General features: G+C 41.6%; 1 protein-coding gene and 1 long non-coding RNA gene across 2 annotated transcripts in view; both read left to right on the top strand.

Moving 5' to 3' along the window:
• The window catches only part of LOC309337183, a 642,870-nt gene that overhangs the window by 318,098 nt on the left and 300,928 nt on the right, over positions 1–23,844 (top strand). The window lies entirely within an intron of this gene.
• Positions 9,568–23,844, top strand: part of CNTNAP5 (contactin associated protein family member 5) — a 305,914-nt gene continuing 291,637 nt past the window's right edge. Inside the window, exon 1 of the mRNA XM_081852594.1 lies at positions 9,568–9,969. Coding sequence (XP_081708720.1) covers positions 9,888–9,969 — 82 coding nt within the window. The 5' untranslated portion in view covers positions 9,568–9,887. The remainder of the gene's footprint in view (positions 9,970–23,844) is intronic.

Below are 23,844 nucleotides of genomic sequence, written 5' to 3'. Positions count from 1 at the left end.
CCTTTTAAATGTGGATTACAAAATATTTGCAGACATTCTAGCAAGAAGACTTAAAAAAGTCCTTAATGAAGTAATTCATAAGGACCAAGCAGGCTTTCTCCCAGGTAGACATTTGTTTGCTAACACAAGGAATATTATTGACATTTTGGAACTTCTGCAAACAAATATTAATACAAAAGCTGTGTTAATTTTCATAGATGCGGAGAAGGCCTTTGACAACATCTCTTGGAAGTTTATGAAGAAAAATTTGGAAGGAATGGGAGTGGGGCGGGGGTTTCATAATGGGATAGAGGCAATTTACTCAGAGCAAAAAGCAAAACTGATAGTTAACAATGTGGTGACAGAAGAGTTTAGAATTGAGAAAGGAACACGACAAGGTTGCCCTATATCCCCTTTGTTATTTATATCGGTCCTGGAAGTGCTCTTGAATATGATTAGAGGAGACCGGTTGGTGGAAGGTATTCAGGTCGGAGCAAAACAATACAAACTGAAAGCATTTGCAGATGACCTAGTTTTGACCCTACAGGAGCCAGAGCCTAGTACTAAAAGGGTATTGCAATTGATTCATGAGTTTGGTCGAGTGGCGGGATTTAAATTTAACAAGCAAAAAACTAAGGTTTTGGAAAAAAAATTGACTCCTTTAGAGTCAGAAAGGTTTCAGAAAGAGACAGAATTAAATGTGGTTAAAAAAGTAAGATACCTAGGGCTAAACATAACAGCGAAGAACAGGAATCTGTTTAAAGACAATTATGAAAAATGTTGGTCTGAAATTAAAAGGGATCTAGATGTATGGTCAAGATTGAAACTCTCCTTGTCAGGACGTATTGCTGTTATCAAGATGAATGTATTGCCAAAAATGTTGTTTTTGTTTCAAACTTTGCAGATAGTGGATAAAATGGAGTGTTTTGGGAGGTGGCAGCGAGATATTTCCAAATTTGTCTGGCAGGGCAAAAAGCCCAGAATCAAGTTTAAGATATTAACTGATGCTAAAGAAAGAGGGGGCTTTGCCCTGCCAGACTTAAAGTTGTATTATGAATCAGCAGCTTTCTGCTGGTTGAAAGATTGGCTACTTCTTGAAAACACTGATGTTTTAGATTTGGAAGGATTCAATAATGCATTTGGTTGGCATGCATATCTGTGGTATGACAAGGTTAAAATACACAAGGCTTTCAAGAATCATGTTGTCAGAAAAGCAGTGTTTAATGTCTGGTCAAAATATAAGGACTTATTGGAAAACAAGACCCCAAGGTGGTTATCACCAATGGAGGCTAAGGCCCCGAAAAGACTCAATATGGAGGCCAAATGGCCGAAATATTGGGAAATAATAGAAAAAGATGGACACAATTGGAGGTTGCAGAGTTTGGAGAAACTAAAGGGGAAAGTGCGAGATTGGTTACATCATGCTCAGATCAAAGAAGCTTTTAAGTCAGATAAAAAATTAGGATTCCAGGTGGAAAAATCAAAGTTAGAAACAGAACTGTTAGAACCCAGCTCTAAGATACTTTAAAGAATGTATAACTTGCTGCTAAAATGGAATACACAGGATGAAACGGTCAAATCAGCTATGATAAAATGGGCACAGGACATAGGGTACAACATCATGTTTGCTGACTGGGAAAAGTTATGGACCACAGGCTTGAGATTTACGGCATGTAATGCCTTAAAAGAAAATATTATGAAAATGATATATAGGTGGTACATGACTCCAGTCAAGCTTGCAAATATATACCATTTGTCTGAAAATAAATGTTGGAAGTGTAAAGAAGCTGAAGGAACATTCTTTCACCTCTGGTGGACTTGCCCTAGAGTGAAGGCTTTCTGGGAAATGATATATAATGAGATGAAAAAGGTATTTAAGTATACCTTCCCTAAGAAACCAGAAGCCTTTCTCTTAGGCATTGTTGGCCAGAGTGTGCAAAAGAAGGATCGAACCTTTTTTTATGTATGCTACAACAGCAGCAAGGATACTCATTGCTAAATGCTGGAAAACTCAAGATTTACCCACACTGGAAGATTGGCAGATGCAACTGATGGACTATATGGAGCTGGCTGAGATGACTGGCAGAATCCGAGACCTGGGAGAAGAACTGGTGGAGGAGGATTGGAAGAAATTTAAGGATTATCTACAAAAACATTGTAAATTGTATGAATGTTAAGAAAGATGTAAGATCTGTAATAACACGGCTCCAACAAATTAGTAACAAGGAATATAAATTTGAACGTAATTGAAAGAAAAGACAAATTTTGGATAAACAGTATTTTATAATTAAGTTTCAATAAGAGAGTTGTTAAATTTCAAAATTTGAGAAATTAATAGTGGAAAATTTTATTATATAAACTAAACTAAGTTAATAATTTGCTGGCAAAATTTATGAGTTTAGAAAGCAGGAACAAGAGATGTGAGGAAGTCCAAGGAAGTGTACGAAATGTGGATATTGATAAATGTTATGTTATTATGTGCTTTTATTGTTAAACAAAAATCTAATAAATATTATATAAAAAAAATTGTTTTTGTTCTGTTTTGTTTAGTTTAATGTGTTAATGTTGTGTGGTGTATTGTTTATATATTGTATTGTATTGTCTTTTCTTTCTTTTGTTTTTTCTTCTTTTTTCTTCTCCTTTTCTTTTTCTTCTTGTTTGTAAGGTTTAAAAGTAATAAATATTATTTTTTAAAAAAGAAGCAACAACAGACAACATATTTTTTTTAATAAATATTTATTAAAGTTTTTAAATATCAATGCACAAATAATAAACAGTCTTACTTCTGTCACAAACATAATTTCATCAATTCTTTGGACTCCCTCACGTCTCCCGCTCCCATTTACATCGTTAAAAGTTTTCTCCAGACAAATTATCAACTTGTTTGCAATCTCATGTCCACTCATTCAGATATAATCTAGCACTTCTTCCAAAAAGATTTATATTTTCTTTAGTCTCACTTATCATCAAATTTAAATCTAATTTAGTGGTGGCCAATTTTTTATAATCTAGCATCCTTCTTAAAATTCAACCAAATTACAATGTTTTTGTAAATACATCTTGAATTTCTTCCAGTCTTCCTCCATCTTCTCTTCTCCCAGATCACGGATTCTGCCAGTCATCTCGGCCAGTTGCATATAGTCCATCAGCTGCATCTGCCACTCTTCCAGTGTGGGTAGAAACAACAGACAACATAAACAAAATATTAAAAAAATACACAGTTGCATATAAAAATGTTGCATTATATCAAAATTACAGACACATGTATAATCACTATCAATTCATTTTCCTTCTGACCTGGGCTTCTTTTCTGCTGGAACTTTCTGGTGCCTCTCAGGTGGGTGCCATTGTGTTCATAGCGAATTCTAGCCCCTCTTTTTCTAGAAAAATACCACTGCTTCTGACCCTCCCTCTCAGGCTTCAGGTTCTCACCCACAAAAATATCACAACAAAAAGAAGCAGCAGACATCACCCTAGTCTTGCTTGCTTTTCACGGGCAAGGCCAAGGTAGATGGTACTTCCTCAGGCTGCCCACAATTGTGTCCCATTGAGCTGCACTCTCCACATGCAGTTCCAGGTGCAGCAGGTTTGCTGAGTTTTTGGGGGGTCCCAGGGCCCCCTCCACTCATGGCTTCACCCTGTCCTCTCCACCTCCTCCTCCTCCTCCTCCTCGTGTTTGAACTACTCCACACTGCAGCAAGAGTCTTGATAGCACAAGGATGGAAGAATGAGGAAACCCCAACAAAAGAAAAGTAGCAAAAGAACTATGCAGAACTGGTGAAATTGACATGCAAATTGCAAGATAAGGACAACTGTGACTTTAAAGAAGAATGGGAGCTTTTTACAAATTATTTAAAAAGACAACAGAATGGTCTGCCATGGTCAAAACAAAATAAAAAAATTCCTTCCAGTAGCACCTTAAAGACCAACTGAGTTAGTTCTAGGTATGAGCTTTCGTGTGCATGCACACTTCTTCAGATACACAGAGACCCATATGTTACCTATGCTTGATATATACCCAGCAGCCCCTTGGGATCAACCAGGTAGCCTTCTCCACTTTAGAATCCTCTTAACAGCAACTCTATAGACAGAGACTCCTCAAAAGGCTGGAAACTGATCTTACAGCTAAAAGCAATTAGCACTTGGGCAGCCTGGAAACTGACTTATGCCATGAATATAATTAAGTGGTCTAATGCTGATTTGAATGAGCTTGATGGATTAACCTACAAACCCATAAGAATGCATTATCAAATGCTTTGGTGGAAAGCATAGACATCCCAAGATGTGAATAAAATAGAGAGCTAATATTCATATGTGCCGTCTGAACAAATCGGGGGGGGGGGGGGAGGGGGGAAGCATTATGAAATTTCATACCTCAGAGTAAGTCCTATAGAATTCAGTAGGACTTACTTTGTAGTATGCATGCACAAGACTACATGGTAAACCTCAGCAATGAATCACTCCACTTTACTCACTATCAGGAAGAAATAAGGGTATTCAAACCCATATATGAGAAATATCCTGAAAACAGGAACCAGAGGTTTGGAGAATGTGGTCAGCAATATACTGATGACACAATACTTTACTGATCTTTTACATCTGCAGGTGTGGCAGTCGTAGTGCTGGACTGTTTTCTTGCCTTGGTAATGGACTGGATGAATGCCAATAAAATGAGGTTTATTCCAGATGAAGACTGAGGGGAGGGCCCTGTGGCTCTCCAAATGTTGGGCTATAGTTCCTACCATCCTGACCACTGGCCATGCTGGCTGGGCCTGCCAACATCTGGAGGGCCACAGGTTCTCTACTCCTATGCTGGTGGAAGAAACTCTGGCAGCCATACTGTTCTGTGAGCAGTTTTGCAAGAGGAAGCATCAGACTTCAGTCACTTTCAGGCAAGCTGGTTATTGAACATTCATCCTGATTTATTGGCACAAAGTTTGCAGGGAGGTTAGACAATGCTGACTTTTTATTGGGCATTCCTTCTGCGTTGCTTTCCAGTACATTTCTCTATACTCTCTTTATGGAACAACATCCAGTTTCAGAAGGAAGCAAGTTTGTTGCACAAGCAAATCAACTGTAATTGTGTAATCTGAATTTGCCAGCATGTTCTTGAACTATTCCTGTTCATAAAATAGGAGTGGAAGTACCCATTGTGTGACAGTGACATATTATATATGTGACTTATTATATGTGACATATTATATAACAGCACACTGAGAGTTGTGCAAGAGATTATGCAACTTCAATGTGCAAGCAGAGGCATGGCTCTGAATTTTAATTCACTTTTCTCTCACAAGGATCTTGAGCTAAATCTGGCACACCACACAGCAGTGGCGTAGCGTGGGGGTGCAGGGGGGGCCGGCCGCACCGGGCGCAACATCTGGGGTTAGGGCAAATCCACGGGTTAGGGGGCGCAAATCCACGGGTTAGGGGGCGCAAATTACTTGCCTTGCCCCGGGTGCTGACAACCCACGCTACGCCACTGCCACACAGGAGAAGCTCTCCTATACATGGAAGAGACATTTTGAATCCAATCCTTTGTGGTTTTGCAAGGGATTTGTTGCTGTTGTTATAATGTATGGTTGAAATATAGGTTATTTGAAGAGTAAAGTATAGCATGAACTGACTGAGAAAAACAGATCAAAATCACCATAATTTTACTGCACTTTCTATTCCAAGCTAGGATTTTTCAGTTATAATTTTTTATCTGTACAAGGGATTCATTAACCTTAGCATAATTTGGAGACCAAACACTGTCTATCTTGTCCACCTTTCAAGTTAGTTATTATCAAAGAATAGAGGCAAACTGAGTAGATTTGGCTCAAGCCTTAATGTGTATCATCAGCCTGACCATAGAATGAAAATCACCAGGCTTCCAAAATAGGGTGGGAAAGCAGGATTTATCCATTAGCATGTAAAAAGACACTATACTCTCAGGTAAGTTGGAAACCAAACTGCGGGAGGCAGTGGAAGACAGGAGTGCCTGGCATGCTCTGGTCCATGGGGTCACAAAGAGTCAGACACAACTAAATGAATAAACAAGAACAACAAAGTTGGAAACTATACTTTGCAAAACCCAGGAGTCTTCTCTAAATACCCCACTCACCATGTGGCACTTTCCTTAAGGGAAGGGCCCAAGCTCAGCAGCAGAGCACATGAGGCCCACATTCAATCCCCAGAGAGCATCTCCCTGTAGGCTTGAAAAAGACTCCTGTCCAAAACCTTGAATAACTGCTGACAGTCAGTGTAATAGATGGACCAATAGTCTCTTTCAACATAAGACATCCTTATGTTCATTTTTGGGGGGACTGTCATCAGCTCAGGGGGTTGTGGCACTTCAAAAGCCCAGTTCTTCACCTGCCCTATCCAGCCTGTGAAGTGCCCCGGGGGAAAAATGGGAAATCCCGTTTTCTTCTGCAAGATCTCAGTGGCCATGATGGGTACCATGGGCTCGCACTATCTAGAGCTGCCATCTCACCCCCCTAAAAGTGCTTTCTTCAGGGCGAGAGTGAGGTGTGGGTCATGTGACTCTCCCAGGAATGCATCTTGGAAGACGTATGTCCAGGTTTGGGGCTTGAAAAGGTTGGGTGGTATCCCTATCCAGTGGCAAAAGGAACAGTTAAGCAGGAAATAGTTTATTTAAAATATTGAAGAATGGCCTGTTCCCTTTTGAGTATCTCAGGAAGATTTGCCTAAGGCTGCCCATCAGTTCCTTGCAGGGAGGGGGGTAGCTTAAAAGAGGAGGGAAAGGCTACTAAGGACTGAGTATAGTGTACACCAGGCTTCCTCCACCTCGGCCCTCCAGATGTTTTGAGACTACAGTTCCCATCATCCCTGACCACTGGTCCTGCTAGCTAGGGATCATGGGAGTTGTCAGCCAAAAACATCTGGAGGGCCGAGGTGGAGGAAGCCTGGTGTATATAGAATGCTGGCTGACTGTTGTGGGGGTGGAAAACTGGGTGGAAGGGGGAGCAGAATGGAGTCTCATTGAAAACAACATGTCTGATTGGCTGAAACATGGAGCAGGAACATTTTGTTTCAGGCCCCACCTGTATTTTCTACCTCCACATTCCAAAGAATCAGAGAGCTTTGTTTTATTTCCTTTCTGTTACATCAAAGGTAGACACACGTGGCTTTGTTAAGAGCCTAATCTGGTGTTCCCACTGCTGCCCCATCCAGGTAAGCAATAGTCATCTGTGGCACCACCACCCCAGCTACAACGGCTTGGAAGTGGGTAATGGTGGCTTCTTCTTTCTGCCTCCAAGCTATTCCTCCAAAGCTCACCTCTTTGATAACTCATTTGGCCCAACCTCTTAGAGCTTAACTCCTGCCAGCACTAAGTACAGTCATCTCTGCTCAGTGAACATAAAGAGAGGGAAGCAGCATTATGATCTCGTAATCCCAGCACCATGATGAGATGCCTGCAGAACACTGCAGAACATGCAACACCAAATATGCACATTCAACTTAAGGTGCGTAAAGAGATTCTTTCACGTGCATAGCTGAACCTCCATAGAGGTCCTTTCTACATGTTCATCTGAATATGCATGGTTTGAGAGTATAGTAAATGGGAATAGCCCCAATTCTGCCCCCTCCACTCATGCATTCAAGGAAATGGATGCCACGAGCTTCTGGATTTATTCTTCCTCTGTTCCTTTTGCCAGCCTTTATCTTCACCAGTGTTCCCTCTCTTGCGTTCCTTTCTGTCAAACTTTTGCTTGTGAGGTTGGCAGTTGTTGTCTCTCCCCCCCGCCCACACACTGTCCTTCTCTGTCACTCTGTAAAGTGCCATGACTGTACATTGGTGATACTATATGGGCATAATTATTAATAATAAATGGTATTTATTTTATAAATCATGAGATTTCAAGGAATCCAATGAGATTCATGCTTTGTTGTTGGTTGTTTTCATCACTTTGGGGGTGTTAGCACTTAGCCATGTGCTTATCTTTCCTCTGCAACTGAAAACATTAGAAACTTAACTAATTTCCCCTACCTCATCACAGGACTTTGATTTCTATTGCCTCTCTCCTCTCTTTCATATAAAGTTTTCATAAGGAATCCTTGTAGCAGCATTTTGTCCTTTCTTTCTTTCAAAAAAATCCCATGGAGAAGTGCGATTTAGCTTTTGTTTGATTGTCCATTTAAAGCTCAAAATCCCATTTGCTGTTGCTTTTTAATTCTCCAGGCTATCTAATCACTAAGCAAGCAGTTTCCCACAAAACAGCCCAAGTGTGTGTTTTCTCTCACCGCCTTCTTTCTTTCAGCATGCCAGCAATTTAGAGCTCCATTCTCCATGGGCCCATCATAAGAATATGGGCAAGTGATCTAAAAAACCGCTAATTATTTCTGACCCTTCTCTGGTTTGTTTATTATGGCTGTAGACCAGCAAATTACTTCCAACAAAGACCTTAATGCTCCAAATAAAATCTCTCCTCAAGGATTAAAGTTGGGATCACTAATGTAATTTTTATCCATCTTTGATACAGCCTGCAATTGATGTGATCCAAAGCAGCAGTAAAGCAACAAGGTTAAGCCTTGGGAATTATTAAGCTAAGGTTCTGGAAAGGACAGCAGAAGTGCAGTGGGAGCAATGAGAGACAACATTTCCCCCCACCTGGAATCACTGATCCAAAAGAAAAAAAGAAAAGGAGGGGGGGACTCAGTCTGACACTTCCTCCTTTCCTACATAATAGCAAAACGGTTCTGACAGTTGTCAGAAATGAATCAAGCAGTCAAACAGAAACTTGGCTCCAATAACTGCCTCGGTTTCCAGCTCAGGAACTGACTTTCACAGGTGCTATGGTTTGGTTGCAACGAATGGCTTGATGTGCTTTTCTGTATTTGCACGGGTAGATTATCAACACATGAAAATATATGGTAACCCTGCTTCCAGCCAGTAGATCGGCATTCATTCGTTCCCCTCATTCATTTTCAAATCTCATCTTGTGCTAAAGACACCCCCTCCCTCCCTCTCCGTGTAGAAAGAGCCTCATCAGCGGTATCCTTCCTTCCCCGCACCCCGCTTCCCTCTGTGTGTGAGAAAGAGAGAGAAAGCAGAATGATCAACGCTGTCCATTTCACGCAGCCTGTGAAATGAGCTACAGAAACTCCTGCCACAATAAATTTCCTAGTTTTCAACTTGCAATAAATAAAGAAACAGAATGCAGTGCTGTGTGGAAAAAGGAAGAAATATTAAAATAGATAAATAGAGAGGGGGGGAAGGTTTTTCTTTCCTGCACCTTTCATCTTCTAAGATCTCCCTTCTCCTTCCTTTGCAGACAGGGCCACACAGAGATTTGCAAATCGCCCCCCCCCCGCCGCCGCCTTTCCTCCGTTCCATCCCCACCTTCATTTGGGTGCTTTCCTTCTCCCCCACCCCGCGCCGTCGCGGCTGATAACACTAGCTAGCCCCCCCTAACTAAGAGTGAGTGAGAAAGATGCTCTGGGCAGCCAAGTTCCCCTGTAACTCCGACGCTTATCATCAGGGCTTGATAATAGTAATGAGAAAGGATCCTCCCTAGCAGGCGGGAGGTGTGACGGGGAGGAGGAGGCTGAGCAGGAGGTGGAGTGAGCGCGCACGGCTCCTCGCGCCTATAAGGAGCTGTTCAGCTCCAGGCTGGCTGAATCCCTATCGCAGCTCCTGGAGGTGGATTTCAGGACCTGCCTTATGAGTGCCTTTTGGCGTTGAGGCGCAGTTGCTTTCTCTCTGTGTGTCTCTTTGGACCTGCTGCTGCTGCTGCTGCTTTCGAGAAGATCTGGGTAAGGAGCGGCAGAGGTGTCTTTCGCATTCTCCCTCTCCGGCGTCTTCCAAAAGGGTGCCTGGATGCCGGATGGAGTAAGGGAGCCAAGGCACAGCAGCCACGCTCTGAAATTGGAGATTACGCAGGCAGAGACGGCACGAGAAAATGGATCCTATCCCCCAACTCTTCAGCGTTTTGACTTTGCTGCTGTTCAGCTTCTGGCATCTTGGATTAGCGGCTCCCAACTGTAAGTATCAAAGCAAGCCCTGTATCTCGCAGCCACCCGGTGCTTACACAACATTTGACGGGGAGGTCTGGAGCGGGGGGATGATCTTTGGAGTAGTAGTGGGAGGGGAGGGAAAGAGAGAGCGAGAGCGCAAGGTGCGTGGCTCCCGCGTCTAAAGTTCGCTTAAGTGCATTCCCTGCAAATCGGCCTCTCTGTATCACTGAGGAACTAAGGTGACGGGGGCCTTCCATCCTGAAATGGCAGGAAATCTGCACATCCTTTTCCCTCTGCAATAGATAGATGTGCCTCGGGCTTCTTTTTTTAAAAGTGCCTCCCCTACCTCCCCCTACTACTTGTATTTGAACTGCTGTTTATTTATACTCCTGAGTTAACATTTCATTTTTCATGCGGCTGTTGATATCAAGGAAATGCCTTTAGTCACCTCGGTTGCCTTCCTGCTGAGTGTTTAACGATTCATAACTACACGCCCCTGTTTGCCAAACTAGATTGCGCCCCTCTTAATTTTGTGTAATCCTACCTTCATGGAACAACCTCTCCATCCCTTACTGGAATCCTTTTGGGTTTGGTTTGGTTTGGGGGTTTTTTAGTCAGGGCATGGGAAAATATCTGAACCATCCTAACTGCATCTTGCTGCTTCACCTATCAGTCCTGGTGTCTATTTTTCCCACGCCAGGGCAGATTAACTATATTTTGGAATGTAGAAAGCCAGATCTTGACACAGCGTGGCATTTAGGCTTAGGAAGCCCATGTGACTGAACAAGTCCATAACATGAAGGGATTGGTGTGGATTTTAAAAGAAAGAAAGAAAAACAACAACAGGGGTGCAAATCTGATGATAGGACTAAGACACTGGTACTTTTTATACCTTTTCGCTTTTAAAAGCCGTTGTGCATACAGTTTGGCTCCTTGTGTCCTCCATTTGACAAGAAATCCCCATAACATCTGTCCTCCCCATGCACCCCCCTCAGCTTAAGTGTTGTGGGGTATTGACCCCCTTTTGCTGTTGCACAAGGCATTAGGAGACAATTATTGTGATAAGATGTTCTGTGAAGTGCAGTGTCACTGCAAAAGGGAGAAACCGGGAGGCCAGCATGGATATATACATTTCTTCGGATTCAGCCTTGGCACTTTTGCCATGATGATTGTTTAGCATGACTGTGGATAGCTAACCTTGCAATTAGCATGCTGAGTCCCATTGAGCTAAATGGGCATCAATCCCCTGGAAGTCTGCTGAGAATTGTAGCCCAAGAATGTCATATATGCCAATGTTTTGCTTTAGAAGATGATGGGAACAGGAGGATACAGTGGCAGTGTTTAAAATTCAGGATTTAAATGGAATTGTTCAGAAAACACTGCTAGATATGAGTTAGTTTGTGCAAGTGCTTCTATGCCAGGGGAAGTGACAGAGGTCATATCTGTCCATTGAAGTAGCTGAGGATCCAAATTGTACTCCAGGAATTACTCTAGAATATGAAACCTCTTTTTAAAGAGATGCATTTTGCTAGACTTTTTTTTTTTTTTTTTAAATGTTGCTTGGCTGTGTGTTGTTCCCTGGATGCAATTTATAGGAGTTTAAAATGGTGGGGATATATTTAAAACAAATGACATTCCTCATGCAGTGATGGGAGAGAACTACGTAGCTGTTTCTCAAGTTCTAATGGGCTTGTGAACACTAGAGGTCACTCTTGCCTTTTTGATTCCATACCTTAAAAGCTGGTGGGGGGCGGGGGCATGAAAAGAAGGATATTTCACACATCTACACAAGTAATAGAAGGCTTTAAATAAAGAGGAAAAGGCAAATGCAGTAAGCATTGTGAATTGGTATCAGCCTTCCCAGTGGATGTGCCTTCAGGTTTGATTTTAATAAAGTAAAGTTTTTCCTTGTTCTAATCACACTTTGGTTAATATGGTTTGATAATGTTCAGGAATGCCAAAAGAAAGTGGATTTAAGCAAGCAGACTTGCTATCACCAAGCTGGTAATAAAGTTAATCCGTAACTTTTAAAAGGATACTCTGCTTTAATAAGTTTTACTGTTTCATGGGTGACACTTTTAATTTCCCAGTGCCAATGAACATTCACACTGAACACACAAACTTCTCCCTATATATTTGGGATTCAGTCTTTATAAAGCACAATAATTGACCATTTTACTGCACTGTACAGTTTTTACTTACTCACTGAGCAATGAATTAGACTGGATGTTCTTTCCCAGGAGCTCAGTTAAAGATTCTTCCACGAAGCACCAAGAGTTGCATGTTTCTTCTGTTTCCTAATGGTTTGAGAGCATGAACAAATGCTGCAGTGAAATTCACTTCAGCCCTTAGGAAAAGTTTTCACTGTTCAGTAAGACAGGCCTTGGCATGTTGGTCAAAACCCAGAACTGAAATCAGACAGCTGTAGCCAATTTAAATCACTTTTAAAAATTATTTCCTTTAAAATATCTGAATCACCCTTTGTAAGTTTTCTTCAGACGTTAACATAATTGGTGATACTTCCCTGCCCCCAGTATTTAGGAATATGTACTGGATTAGATCCAGAACTGCCATTCTGCAAATGGAAAGACTCTTTATTTTTACCAAATAGACTCTGTTCCAGTGGAGGTTCCCACTAAATGGAGGTGGGAGCACTGTCTCACTGTTCTTAAAGGTTCCCAACCTTCTGGAGCAGATTTTGGATGGCACTGGAGGCTGAAAGGGCAATGAAGGGTTTGTGAAAATTGCCTTTCTATCCACCAACAGGGTAATTACTTCAGTGGAACTCTGCTCAGAGGAAACTTGGACTCAACCCAGTAATTACAATACTGCTAATTTTTCTTGGGGTTTAGCTTAACGGTCATGCACAAAATTAAGTTAGGAGTGGGTGACACTGGCTTGGTGGCTTTACAACAAATTCTATGCCTGTTTGCTTGGAGGTAAGTTTCATTGTGTTCTCTGGAGCTTGCCCATGAGTGCAGCCACAAATGATGTGGCTGTAAGTCTAGTTTCAGCAGTGCCACAGGAAGAGGACACAGCCCACAAAGAAAGATGCCAAATTTGATTACCCAGAACTGAACTTTTAATGCACAAATTACCAGTTGCGGTAAGAGTGTGAATCTGTGCCCTGTAAATCTGAGGTGCTTTAAGCTTCACTTCAGTAATTGATTGAAACACTAGTCAGCTCCAAATGGATAGCAGCAATTTCCATGGAACAAAAAAAAAAAACCCTCCCCTTTCATGAATGCAGTATACATCCCAATACTATAATAAATGATAACATCTCTGTCAATCATACTATCTTATAGTAGCAATCAATTAGAACAGTCCAGTTTCCCAAAGCACAAATTGGAACTGGAAGTCAAGTTCTCTTGCTGGAGAAACTGAACTCTAGTCAGTGTAGAAACAGAGAATCGCAGGATTGAAAGGATCAGAAGGAGGTCACTCAGATCCAGCCTTTGCACTAAGGCAGGATTTACCAGACTCCTACTAGATTAGCCCCATGTCAATCCAGATCATAATGTACCCTAGGCAAGGTGTTTGAAAACAGAGGTTCTTGCAGAATAAGGAATACCTTTTTTCTTATGTATTTCTGCATGGCTGACATTCAGCGTAAGATTACTGTTTTCTTATTTCTTGTTAGCACATGGCAGTATTCCCACACTCTTTGTATTTTTGTAATTGAATCATGAAAGTGTGCCTGCGGTTATTTTCTTGATGAGGATATACAAGATTGCTAAGAAAACATCTCAAGAAATATTGTAATTCCAGCTACAGGATCTGAGGTCAGGGTCAATGGATATTCTTACAGACATTAAAGTTACTTCATTCTAATATAGTTCCAGAAATACCTCAAGGCTGGTTTCATAACAACACTTTATTAGATTAAATAACTACAGTAGCAATGAAATTCCTCCCCAGGATACTAATTACTGGGAAATAGATACAACACACACACACATAGACACACACGTAATTGCAATATCATATATGCAATGAACAGCATTTTAATCCAAGTGAATATAAAGGTAAGCTTGTCCTCATTCAGTGCTTTTCACAGTTGCCATTATACACACATGCTCCTCTTTTAGTATTTAGTAGACTATCCTGTGATTATTTGGGGAGAGGGGATTATGGTTGTTTTTTAAATGAACAACGATGTTTGTGTGTGTTTATTTACACATACACACATGAATGAACACAATGGGTTGTATCCAACTAAATCAATGGACTTACTTTAGTCATCTCCATTGAATTCAGTGGGTTTACTCAAGGTATGACTTACCTGGATATATTCCATAGTTTATTTTGTACACTCTTAGGTATCTGCTTATTCTGAACAAATTATAATAACAAATGAGAGGAAGAAATCTCAGGCTCCATAGGATAGTAAAATAACAGTGAGTGACCAAACTGTGGGAGGCAGTGGAAGACAGGAGTGCCTGGCGTGCTCTGGTCCATGGGATCAAGAAGAGTAGGACACAACTAAATGACTAAACAACAAAAAGTGAGCAGAAACCAGGGGGCAGGAGTCAACTGAGTTGAATCTTCTTCTGCTATGCCCCCTAAATCTGCTCTGGAGAGTCAGCAGAACTCCCAGAACAGGTTTAGCTGGCATATGGGAGCAAGAGAGGGAATGATACTGTTAAAATGGAGGAGAAGTTGGGAGGGGTTGTGTATTGCAGAAACTACTAGGATTGTATATCAGAGCACATGATGTAGGAGGAGGAAACAATTGGTCCATATAGAACTATAGATTCTCTCCCCCTTACTGTGGCTCTGTTGTTCCCTGGAAACGGTAGACTGAGGAAGATTTCAAACTATTAACTTTTATTGGATCAAAGGGTCATATCTGATACTACAATATATCTGACAGTGAAGAATACTGCTGAAGTGATAAGAGACAGATCCAGGACCAGTTCAGTTGGCATTTTTCTGTTTATGAAAATTTGTCCTCATTTTCTTCAAAAGATCTCAACACTGATATTCCATTTTAACTTGAATGATAATCTTGTGACACCTTGTAACATGTTTCCTAAATTGCACAGTTATTATGTATTGATCTCACAGTTTCTGCAATAAATTAAGGAGATATCCAAGTAGGAGGCAAATAGGTTTATTGTATTAAAAACAATCCAGCATTCTCTCTGCCATTAAAGTGATGGCAGCAGTAACTTCTCCACGGAGAAAGTCTTTTACAACCATCTGTGTGCTTAGGAGTTCTCTTTTTGAACAAAATAGGTTTTTTAGCTTTGGTTTAGGTTTATTTCATTTGTACATTGTCTCCAACTAACAAAGTCCTGAAATGATTTACAATAAAAATAAAATACAATAATAATAGAATCATTAGACATGATCAAAAGCAGATTTCACAATGCAGTTGTATCACTGGTGCTGCCAAAATGTCTTGGAAAACAGAAATGTCTTCGCCTGGTGCCAACATGATGACAAGGTTGGTGACAGGCAGGCCTCCCTGGGGAGAGCATTCCATAAATTGTTGGGGGGAGGGGCTAGTACTGAAAAGGCCCATTTTCTTGTTGCCCCGTTTTGGACCTCTCACAAAGGTGGCATGCAGAGAAGGGCCTCAGATGATGAAATCAGGGTCCAGGAAGGTCTGAAAGGGGAAAGTTTGTCCTTTGGCTATAGGGGTTCTGAGCTGCATAAGGCTTGAAAGGTTAAAACCAGCATTTTGAATTGGGTACAGGAGAAGCCAGTACTGTCAGACTTAACAGCCTTTTGCTCATGCCTTATTGTTCTAATTAGCAGTGTATGTAAGCTTTCATGATACCTGGATGTCTAATGGACACCAGTTTAGTACTTCAACAAGACATTTTGCTTTCTGAGATAAAGAATGAGATAGCTTCCCTTGTACAAAGCTGACCAGACTTGCATCTTACTTTAATACTAGCAATGAAATTGCCTAATGGTAGGGCTGTCCCTGCACCAATTGTCTTCAGTTGTGGTCGCATCATGTTAAATCTGCCTACACACACACACACACACACACACACACACACACACAAACACCAACACAAGACTTCACAAATCCCAATTCAAAATGTATTTCCTTCCTAACCACTGACCAGTTGTGATTCAAACGTGTGCACACTGGATCTGATCTAGAGACCAATGTGGGGATATGGGCAGGGGTTCACTCTGGAATCCATGCATTGCTGGATCCCTGCTCTCTTAAGGATTTGCACAAGCTGGTCTGTGGGATGCCTGTCCGTGCTCTTCAACAAGTGATTTGAGCTGACTAAGACTGCCTGTCTAGGGTGTTTCTGTCACCACATGGGTTGAAATGGACATTGCAATTCCCACTGGGAGTATTGAGACTTGATGACATGCTGTTGCTCTCAAGTGAATTTTTAGATACATTTTACATCTTTTACATTCAATTCCCCCTAAGACTCTAAAGGAGAATTAAGTCTACAATATGTCATCACTGCATTGAGAAGTAGTGCTTCTGTGGATCTTCCCAGTTTGACTTGTTACTTGGGACGGAATGAGATCTGTTAAAGACAAAGCTTCCCAGATCTACTGATTCCCATTTAGTGGTAGTGGCACCCACCCTGTGGGATGCCCTCCCACCAGATGTCAAAGAGATAAACAACTATCTGACGTTTAGAAGACATCTGAAGGCAGCCCTGTTTAGGGATAGTTTTAATGACTGATGTTTTAATGTATTTTTAATCTTAGTTGGAAGCCACCCAGAGTGGCTGGGGAAACCCAGCCAGATGCGTGAGGTACAAATAATAAATTATTATTATTATATTTACTAATCTAAAGATAGCTATAATGTCTTCCCCTTTTCTCAGGCATGGCATTTGTAGCCATAGCAGCTCCTACAGGGTGGATTAAGACTGCCAAATTGTAGGGAAATACACCCAAAGGCTTTTGTGCAAGGCACCTTCATTTGTTTTTAAGTGAAGGGATTTTCTATCCTAAGCGAAAACAATTTGCAAGCATGGTGCCCCTTTCTGAGAGGACAAAGCCCGCCAAGTTTCAGAATGAGAGCTGTATTAGTTCTTCTACAAGGGCAGGCATTTAACATGTTTGGGTACAGACAGTAGGAATCACTGGGACGGAGCATAGAACCTCAGGAAAGAATGGGGTGTGGAAAATCTCACCTGCATCAAGGATCCTGTTACCCCAAGAGTTATTGATCCCCTTATCTGTTATTTGGCCATGCTACTAATTACTGCAGGGATGCGGGTGGTGCTGTGGGTAAAACCTCAGCGCCTAGGGCTTGCCGATCGCATGGTCGGCAGTTCGAATCCCCGTGGTGGGGTGAGCTCCCATCTTTCGGTCCCAGCTCCTGCCCACCTAGCAGTTTGAAAGCACCCTTAAGTGCAAGTAGATAAATAGGTACCGCTTTATAGCAGGAAGGTAAATGGCGTTTCCATGTGCTGCGCTGGTGCCGGCTCGCCAGAGCAGCTTCGTCACGCTGGCCACGTGACCCGGGAGTGTCTCCGGACAGTGCTGGCCCCCGGCCTCTTAAGTGAGATGGGCGCACAACCCTAGAGTCGGACACGCATGGCCCGTACGGGCAGGGGTACCTTTACCTTTACCTTACTAATTACTGTAAATGTGCCTAAAAATGCAACTCTAGCTTGTGGGTTTACATCCATGGACAACAGCAGGGAGAAAACAATGCGTCTATCATGTTGGCATTGGTGGTCCTCCTCATAATACATTTTTTACGCATTTAATATAAATAGTTTTTGTTTCTCTGATACTTCTCTCAAACTGGAACTTATTTTGAAATGTTATTTTAGGCAAACTCAACACCCCCTTTAGTGGGTATGGATGTACATATGGTGTTATGGAAGTGTGTTATCTGTTCATAGTGTAACGCCCCTCAGAGGAAGACAAAATTATCTATTGTGTTTTCCCTTCTATAGATTGTTTTTATTTTTGACACTTTTGACTCTTGGTTGTAATCTGAGAAAAGTTCAGCCATCCTTCTTGATAAACAAGGAATCCAGAATGGAAACTTCTGTTTACAAGTAAGCACTGATGTATGCGAAGCTTTTTCTTTCTTTCTAACGAGAGCAATCCAACTACACATATCTCAGTTCACTAAGATCTCCATTGTTTAAGGAGCAGTAGTTTGTGATTTGTTATAATTGTTGTCATAAAAATAGAATAGATCTGTGCACACATGTGATGCCCATTTACTTAAACATTGATGCTGTGGGAAGAAGAAGAAGAAGAAGAAGAAGAAGAAGAAGAGGAGGAGGAGTTTGGATTTGATATCCCGCCTTTCACTCCCTTTAAGGAGTCTCAAAGCGGCTAACATTCTCCTTTCCCTTCCTCCCCCACAACAAACACTCTGTGAGGTGAGTGGGGCTGAGAGACTTCAAAGAAGTGTGACTAGCCCAAGTTCACCCAGCAGCTGCATGTGGAGGAGCGGAGATGCGAACCCGGTTCCCCAGATTACAAGACTACCGCTCTTAACCACTACACCACACTGGCTATTTTACAGAAGAGGTACCCAGTGTGGTGCTCTCCAACTCCCATTAGACTCAGAAAAAAATGGTCAATGGGCAGGGACGATGGGAGTCCAGCAACATTTGGGGAGCAATATGTTGACTACCCCTAGTTTAGATCTGATTTTTTTTAAAGAGCTGAGCAGAGAACAGAACCTCTGGGGAATCTTAGAAAGCATAATCCTAGGAAGCATTGTTATAATTCATACTATTCTCTTCATAGGGTAAATTTTATCTGGCCATAGTCCAGTGCACTGTCAAACACACTACAATCTCACTGAAATGAGTGTGGGGTTTAAGCATGCATACCATTGTCCTAGAATGTGACCAATCTGTTCCCACATTTTGGTTCATGGGAGAGCAAATATGATTCCACACACATCCATGATGAATCAATGTATACAGTGGTACCACGGGTTACATACGCTTTAGGTTACAGACTCCGCTAACCCAGAAATAGTGCTTCAGGTTAAGAACTTTGCTTCATGATGAGAACAGAAATCGGACTCCGGCGGCGCAGCAGCAGTAGGAGGCCCCATTAGCTAAAGTGGTGCTTCAGGTTAAGAACAGTTTCAGGTTAAGTACGGACCTCTGGAATGAATTAAGTACTTAACCCGAGGTACCACTGTATAAGCTTGTTTTATTATCCCATGAATAGCCTGGTGAGATCTCCTTAGTGTAACTGTGCAATGTCTGAAAACAATAAGCATAATTTTTGAAAGTAACACATAACAGGTTTTTTCCCTTGATGTAGCTCTAGTAATATGTGAAAGTTCCTAAATTATTTATCTAGGAAAACAATGATGGCTTTGTAAAAAGGCCATGCAGTCTGAGTTTGGTAGACTGAGAGAAACAATAGACTTCACTTCCTTCCTCCCAAGTCGAGGGGAAGTGACCTATCTAAGCTTGGCAGGACAGTTTACTCTATATGGCATTAACTCATTCATGTGTTAGTTGGACTTAAGCACCTTGGTTATATGAGGCTGGTTGTTCTACAACATGCCCTATTTTGGCCAATAGGCTTAAGGGAGCAAGTTCCCAATAAAAGGTGGCCCTGCCATGAATTCTTCCTTCTATGTCTTTCCAGCAATCTGCACCCGGCCCCACCCCATGAGCAGTATGGGCTTTGCCAGTTACCACTTGTGAATGAGTAGAGCAGGGGTCGGCAAACTTTTTCAGCAGGGGACCGGTCCACTATCCCTCAGATCTGGTGGGGGACCGGACTATATATTTTGGGGGGGGGAGGGGGGAGAATGAACAAATTCCAATGCCCCACAAATAACCTAGAGATGCATTTTGAATAAAAGGACGCATTCTATTCAGGTAAAAACACACTGATTCCTGGACCGTCCGTGGGCCGGATTTAGAAGGCAGTTGGGCCGGATCTGGTCCCTGGGCCTTAATTTGCCTACCCATGGAGTAGACTTTTTTTCAGTGCACACAGAATGACTTCTGATTGTACCTTTTATCCCATTTATTTCACTGCTCTTAATTTGATTGGCTGCGGTAGTTTACTTTTTATTTGGCTGTTTGGGTTCATTTAGTGCAGGCAGTTAAGTGGTTTGGAGCATAGACGGCTCTGAGGACAGGGGGACACTTCACCAATCACCTCCTATTGCTGATCAGCTTGGGGGGCTGCTTAGTTACATTCTCTCAGGACTTATAATGTGCCACCTCCTGGAAGTTGAACATCTGTCGGGTCATACCCTCATGGCTTCCTTTTATGGAAAGGTGGTGGTATCCAATCAAGTCAGCTTGGGTGCTGGAATTGATCTTCATTTGCAGAAGGCTGTAGATTTTTTTACCTGTACCACTTGCGTGAGATTGGTACAATTTCTTCCCAGTTCTTCAAATACACACACACACACACACACACACACACACACACACATATATATACACACAAACAACCATTTACCAATTCCTCGCTTGTCAAGCCTTTGCTCCACTTGTGGGACAATGAGTAAGCACATCTGAATGTGCATCAGCAGCTACTTCTAGGGTTAATTTGGGGGCAATTTTGATTCTGGACCAATTTTGTAATGTACTCTTTTAAAGATGCATCTTGTTATCTTCTGAGCAAACAAACATTTTCTGAACTCTTCATCTGGCCTTTTCACAACATAAATAAGAAGCCCCAGTGGGGTTTATCCCCATATAATTAAACTCTGCTTTCCCAGTTAAATCTCAGAGGCCCTGGCAGTTAAAGAAGAGAGCATCACTGCATTGATCAACATGTCTAGCTAGTATCTGAGAAACAGGCAGATTTCTGTATATACAGTGCTTGGGAGATGTCACTGATAATTAATTCCCTTGTATTAATTTTATATTTGCATTTTCTAATTGCCCTGTGCAGATTCTTATGGGCCGGTCTTGCCATCTGCTCAGCAGTTCAGTAGAATTGATTGAGTTTTAAATGATGACAACAGTGCAATATAGAACCCAGAGAAAGAAGTGGGTGCCAAAATACTGCTGTATTTTATTTTTAATAATCCTAGCTGTTATGCAGTTTAAAAAGAATAAGCACCAGGATCTGAGGAGCCTGATAACAAAATTGCCACGACAGACAGATGTTCAGTAGGTGTTTCAATATTTACTCTTTAAAACAAAGGCAATTTATTGCAAATGAGTGGAATGCCTGAAATCATTTAGGAGCTGTTTCTTATTTTTCCATCAGGAACTGCTTCTGCCTTTTATTTCTTTTTATTTTCACCAGGAAGGTGGCAATGTTCTCTTTCACGCAAGTGCATTATCTAAATAAGATTACAGTGGTACCTCGGGTTAAGAACTTAATTCATTCCGGAGGTCCGTTCTTAACCTGAAACTGTTCTTAACCTGAGGTACCACTTTAGCTAATGGGGCCTCCTGCTGCCACCGCAGTGCTGCTGCCTGATTTCTGTTCTCATCCTGAAGCAAAGTTCTTAACCTGAGGTACTATTTCTGGGTTGGCGGCATCTGTAACCTGAAGCATCTGTAACCCGAGGTACCACTGTATTATAATGCACATGCCTTATCTAGAAATTACTGTTATAAGAATTCTGTAAATTGTTAGAATTATAATTCCCCATGCTGCAGGTGAAAGAAGTTGGTTTGCTTAGAGTTAAACAAAGAAGCAAGATTTGCATTGAGGACTTCCTGATTTGAAGCTCAGTGGCTTTCCAACCACTTGATGTAAATAGAGTTGTATCCGTTGGATTTTCAGGGGAAACAGCGCAGGCAAGAAGGTGGAACCTTCACTCCCTTACCTCCAACAAACTCTCCTCATGTCCATGTTCTCATGACTGAGAGTTTTTCCATCTCAGAGCCTGATGGGGGAAGATGTTCTGGGGAGAAGGAGTTGAAATTAGAAATCAGTGGGTAGGAAATGAGTTAAGTAGCCTTCTGGCCCAACCATTTCACTTCTACAAATGTCCCTTGATCCTATATACACATTAAATGGCAAATCAAGGCTAGGAATACCATTTTACCGTGCAATCTCTAGTTCCAGCCTTTAGTTGAATGATCCCACCAACAGTGTGGCCTTGGGAATACTCTGCCACAGTGATCCTTGAAAGGGATCCCAGTGGGGATTAGTGATGAGTAAAAGAGGGACAAAGAAACACCTATGAAACAGAAAGTACTCTTTCACTCAGCCCTGCATTCTCAGTCTTTTTAGGCAAGCTAAGCAGCTCTAATTAGCCCCACACTGAGTGACCCACACGAGGAAATCCTCCATAGGCCTATCAGAGCTCTGCCCATAGAGGTTCCAAAGCTTGGGATTTATATAGTTATAACAGCAGAAAACAGGGGCTCATGAATAGATTTTTAGAGGAGTCAGTGATTTATGGTTTTTCCTTCAATGTCCTTTCCCAACAATTTATCACCATCATTGTCACACTGCACAGCAGAACAGAAAGTACCAAGTGACTTAGGCCAGTTACTTTTTTTTCCAGAATCATGTTTCAAAAAGAAGAAACACATTACAAATTTTAGATCATTTATTATCTTAGGGATGGAACTTACACTATGTTTGCTGTAGGCCTGCCACCCCAAAGAACATGTGCTGGGGGTATCTGCCCAACTGTGATGTTTAGAGGTGTGCCACCATCACATTCCAAATCTCTTCTCTTCTGCCAATGTTCTCAAGGAGTATAGAGCTGGAATGTTGATATTCTTAGAATGGATGGCACTGCTCCTCATTCTCACGTACAGGTGGTGAGACTGGTGATTTATTCAGAGATGTGATTTCTGCCCACCCCACCCCCCACATTCCTGTGGCACCTCAGACATAATACTAGCATGATAGGAACATTCTTGTACACACCTTTCCCACCTGCTTCTTCTTTGCAATTTTTTCTGGTTGTGCTTCAAAATAAACCACAGTTGCCCCATGATATCAGAACTCAGGGAACTATGGTTTCTTCTAAATATTGTTTGTTAATACAAACCAGGGTAAAACTGTGTGTTGATATCCTGTTTTGTTAATAACTAACAATAATTAGAATAAACTTATAATGCTGCCTGGCCAGCAAATGAAACATAGAAGACTATGAATAAAAAAACAGCACAGCTTCTAACACCAGGAATCGTATCTGTTCTAGGGATGTTGCAAACAGAAAGAAAATAGTTTGCAGCAGAAAGTGGAGGTAGGGAGTAACCTTAGAAGAAATTGTCATTGTCAGGGTCTTTTCCTGTTCCATTCTCTAAAATACATCAAATACATTTTAAATCTTCTGCCTAAATATTGTGTGTGTGTATACACGCACACATGCACACACATACAGGTTATTCAAGAAAAAAGACTTTGCTATACAGATTGGTTCAAACTTAAAAGCAAATTATTTCAAATGAAAGAAGTTATAATGGCAATTGAAGACAGGTGGCTATAGCATATCCCAATTTGGAAACAAACTTGCAGAGATAAATTCTGAAGGAAGTTGAAGGTGAACCCAAGGCTCCATTTAAGGACATATAAATAGCCAATATAATTAACTATTTAAAAGCCTTATTCAGCTTTCCTCTGTACCTTTTACCTGCATTCCCCAGATCGGGGAAGAGATAATACAACTGTTAACAATTTGCACAAGGTCATCTCAAAGGTCAATGGTTGGTGAAAAGCCAGCTCCATCTCTAATTTATTTAAAGATCCCTGCATTATCAACAGGAGTGCACTAATTAACTCAATTAGGTTCTGCACCCTGTGGATCTTTTGAGTGGTCTCAGAGACCCGGAGCACTCACATGTTTATCCAAAGTCACTCTCTAACCTCATACACAGTTCCAGATATTGTATCCTGTGTGTGAATATTTTCAGACTTTTCAGAATGGTTTAGGGACAACTCATACAACCACCACAGAACCTTTTCCCATCCATTAATCCCCCTGCCACTGCCCAAGCTTGAACTGAAGATGACCGCTTTGCCACATGTGCA

This window comes from Podarcis erhardii, assembly GCF_964252035.2.
Source record: "Podarcis erhardii genome assembly, chromosome: 1".
NCBI classification, from domain to species: domain Eukaryota; kingdom Metazoa; phylum Chordata; class Lepidosauria; order Squamata; family Lacertidae; genus Podarcis; species Podarcis erhardii.
The sequence above is the reverse complement of the archived record's forward strand: the minus strand, read 5'-3'. Positions and strand labels throughout refer to the sequence as shown.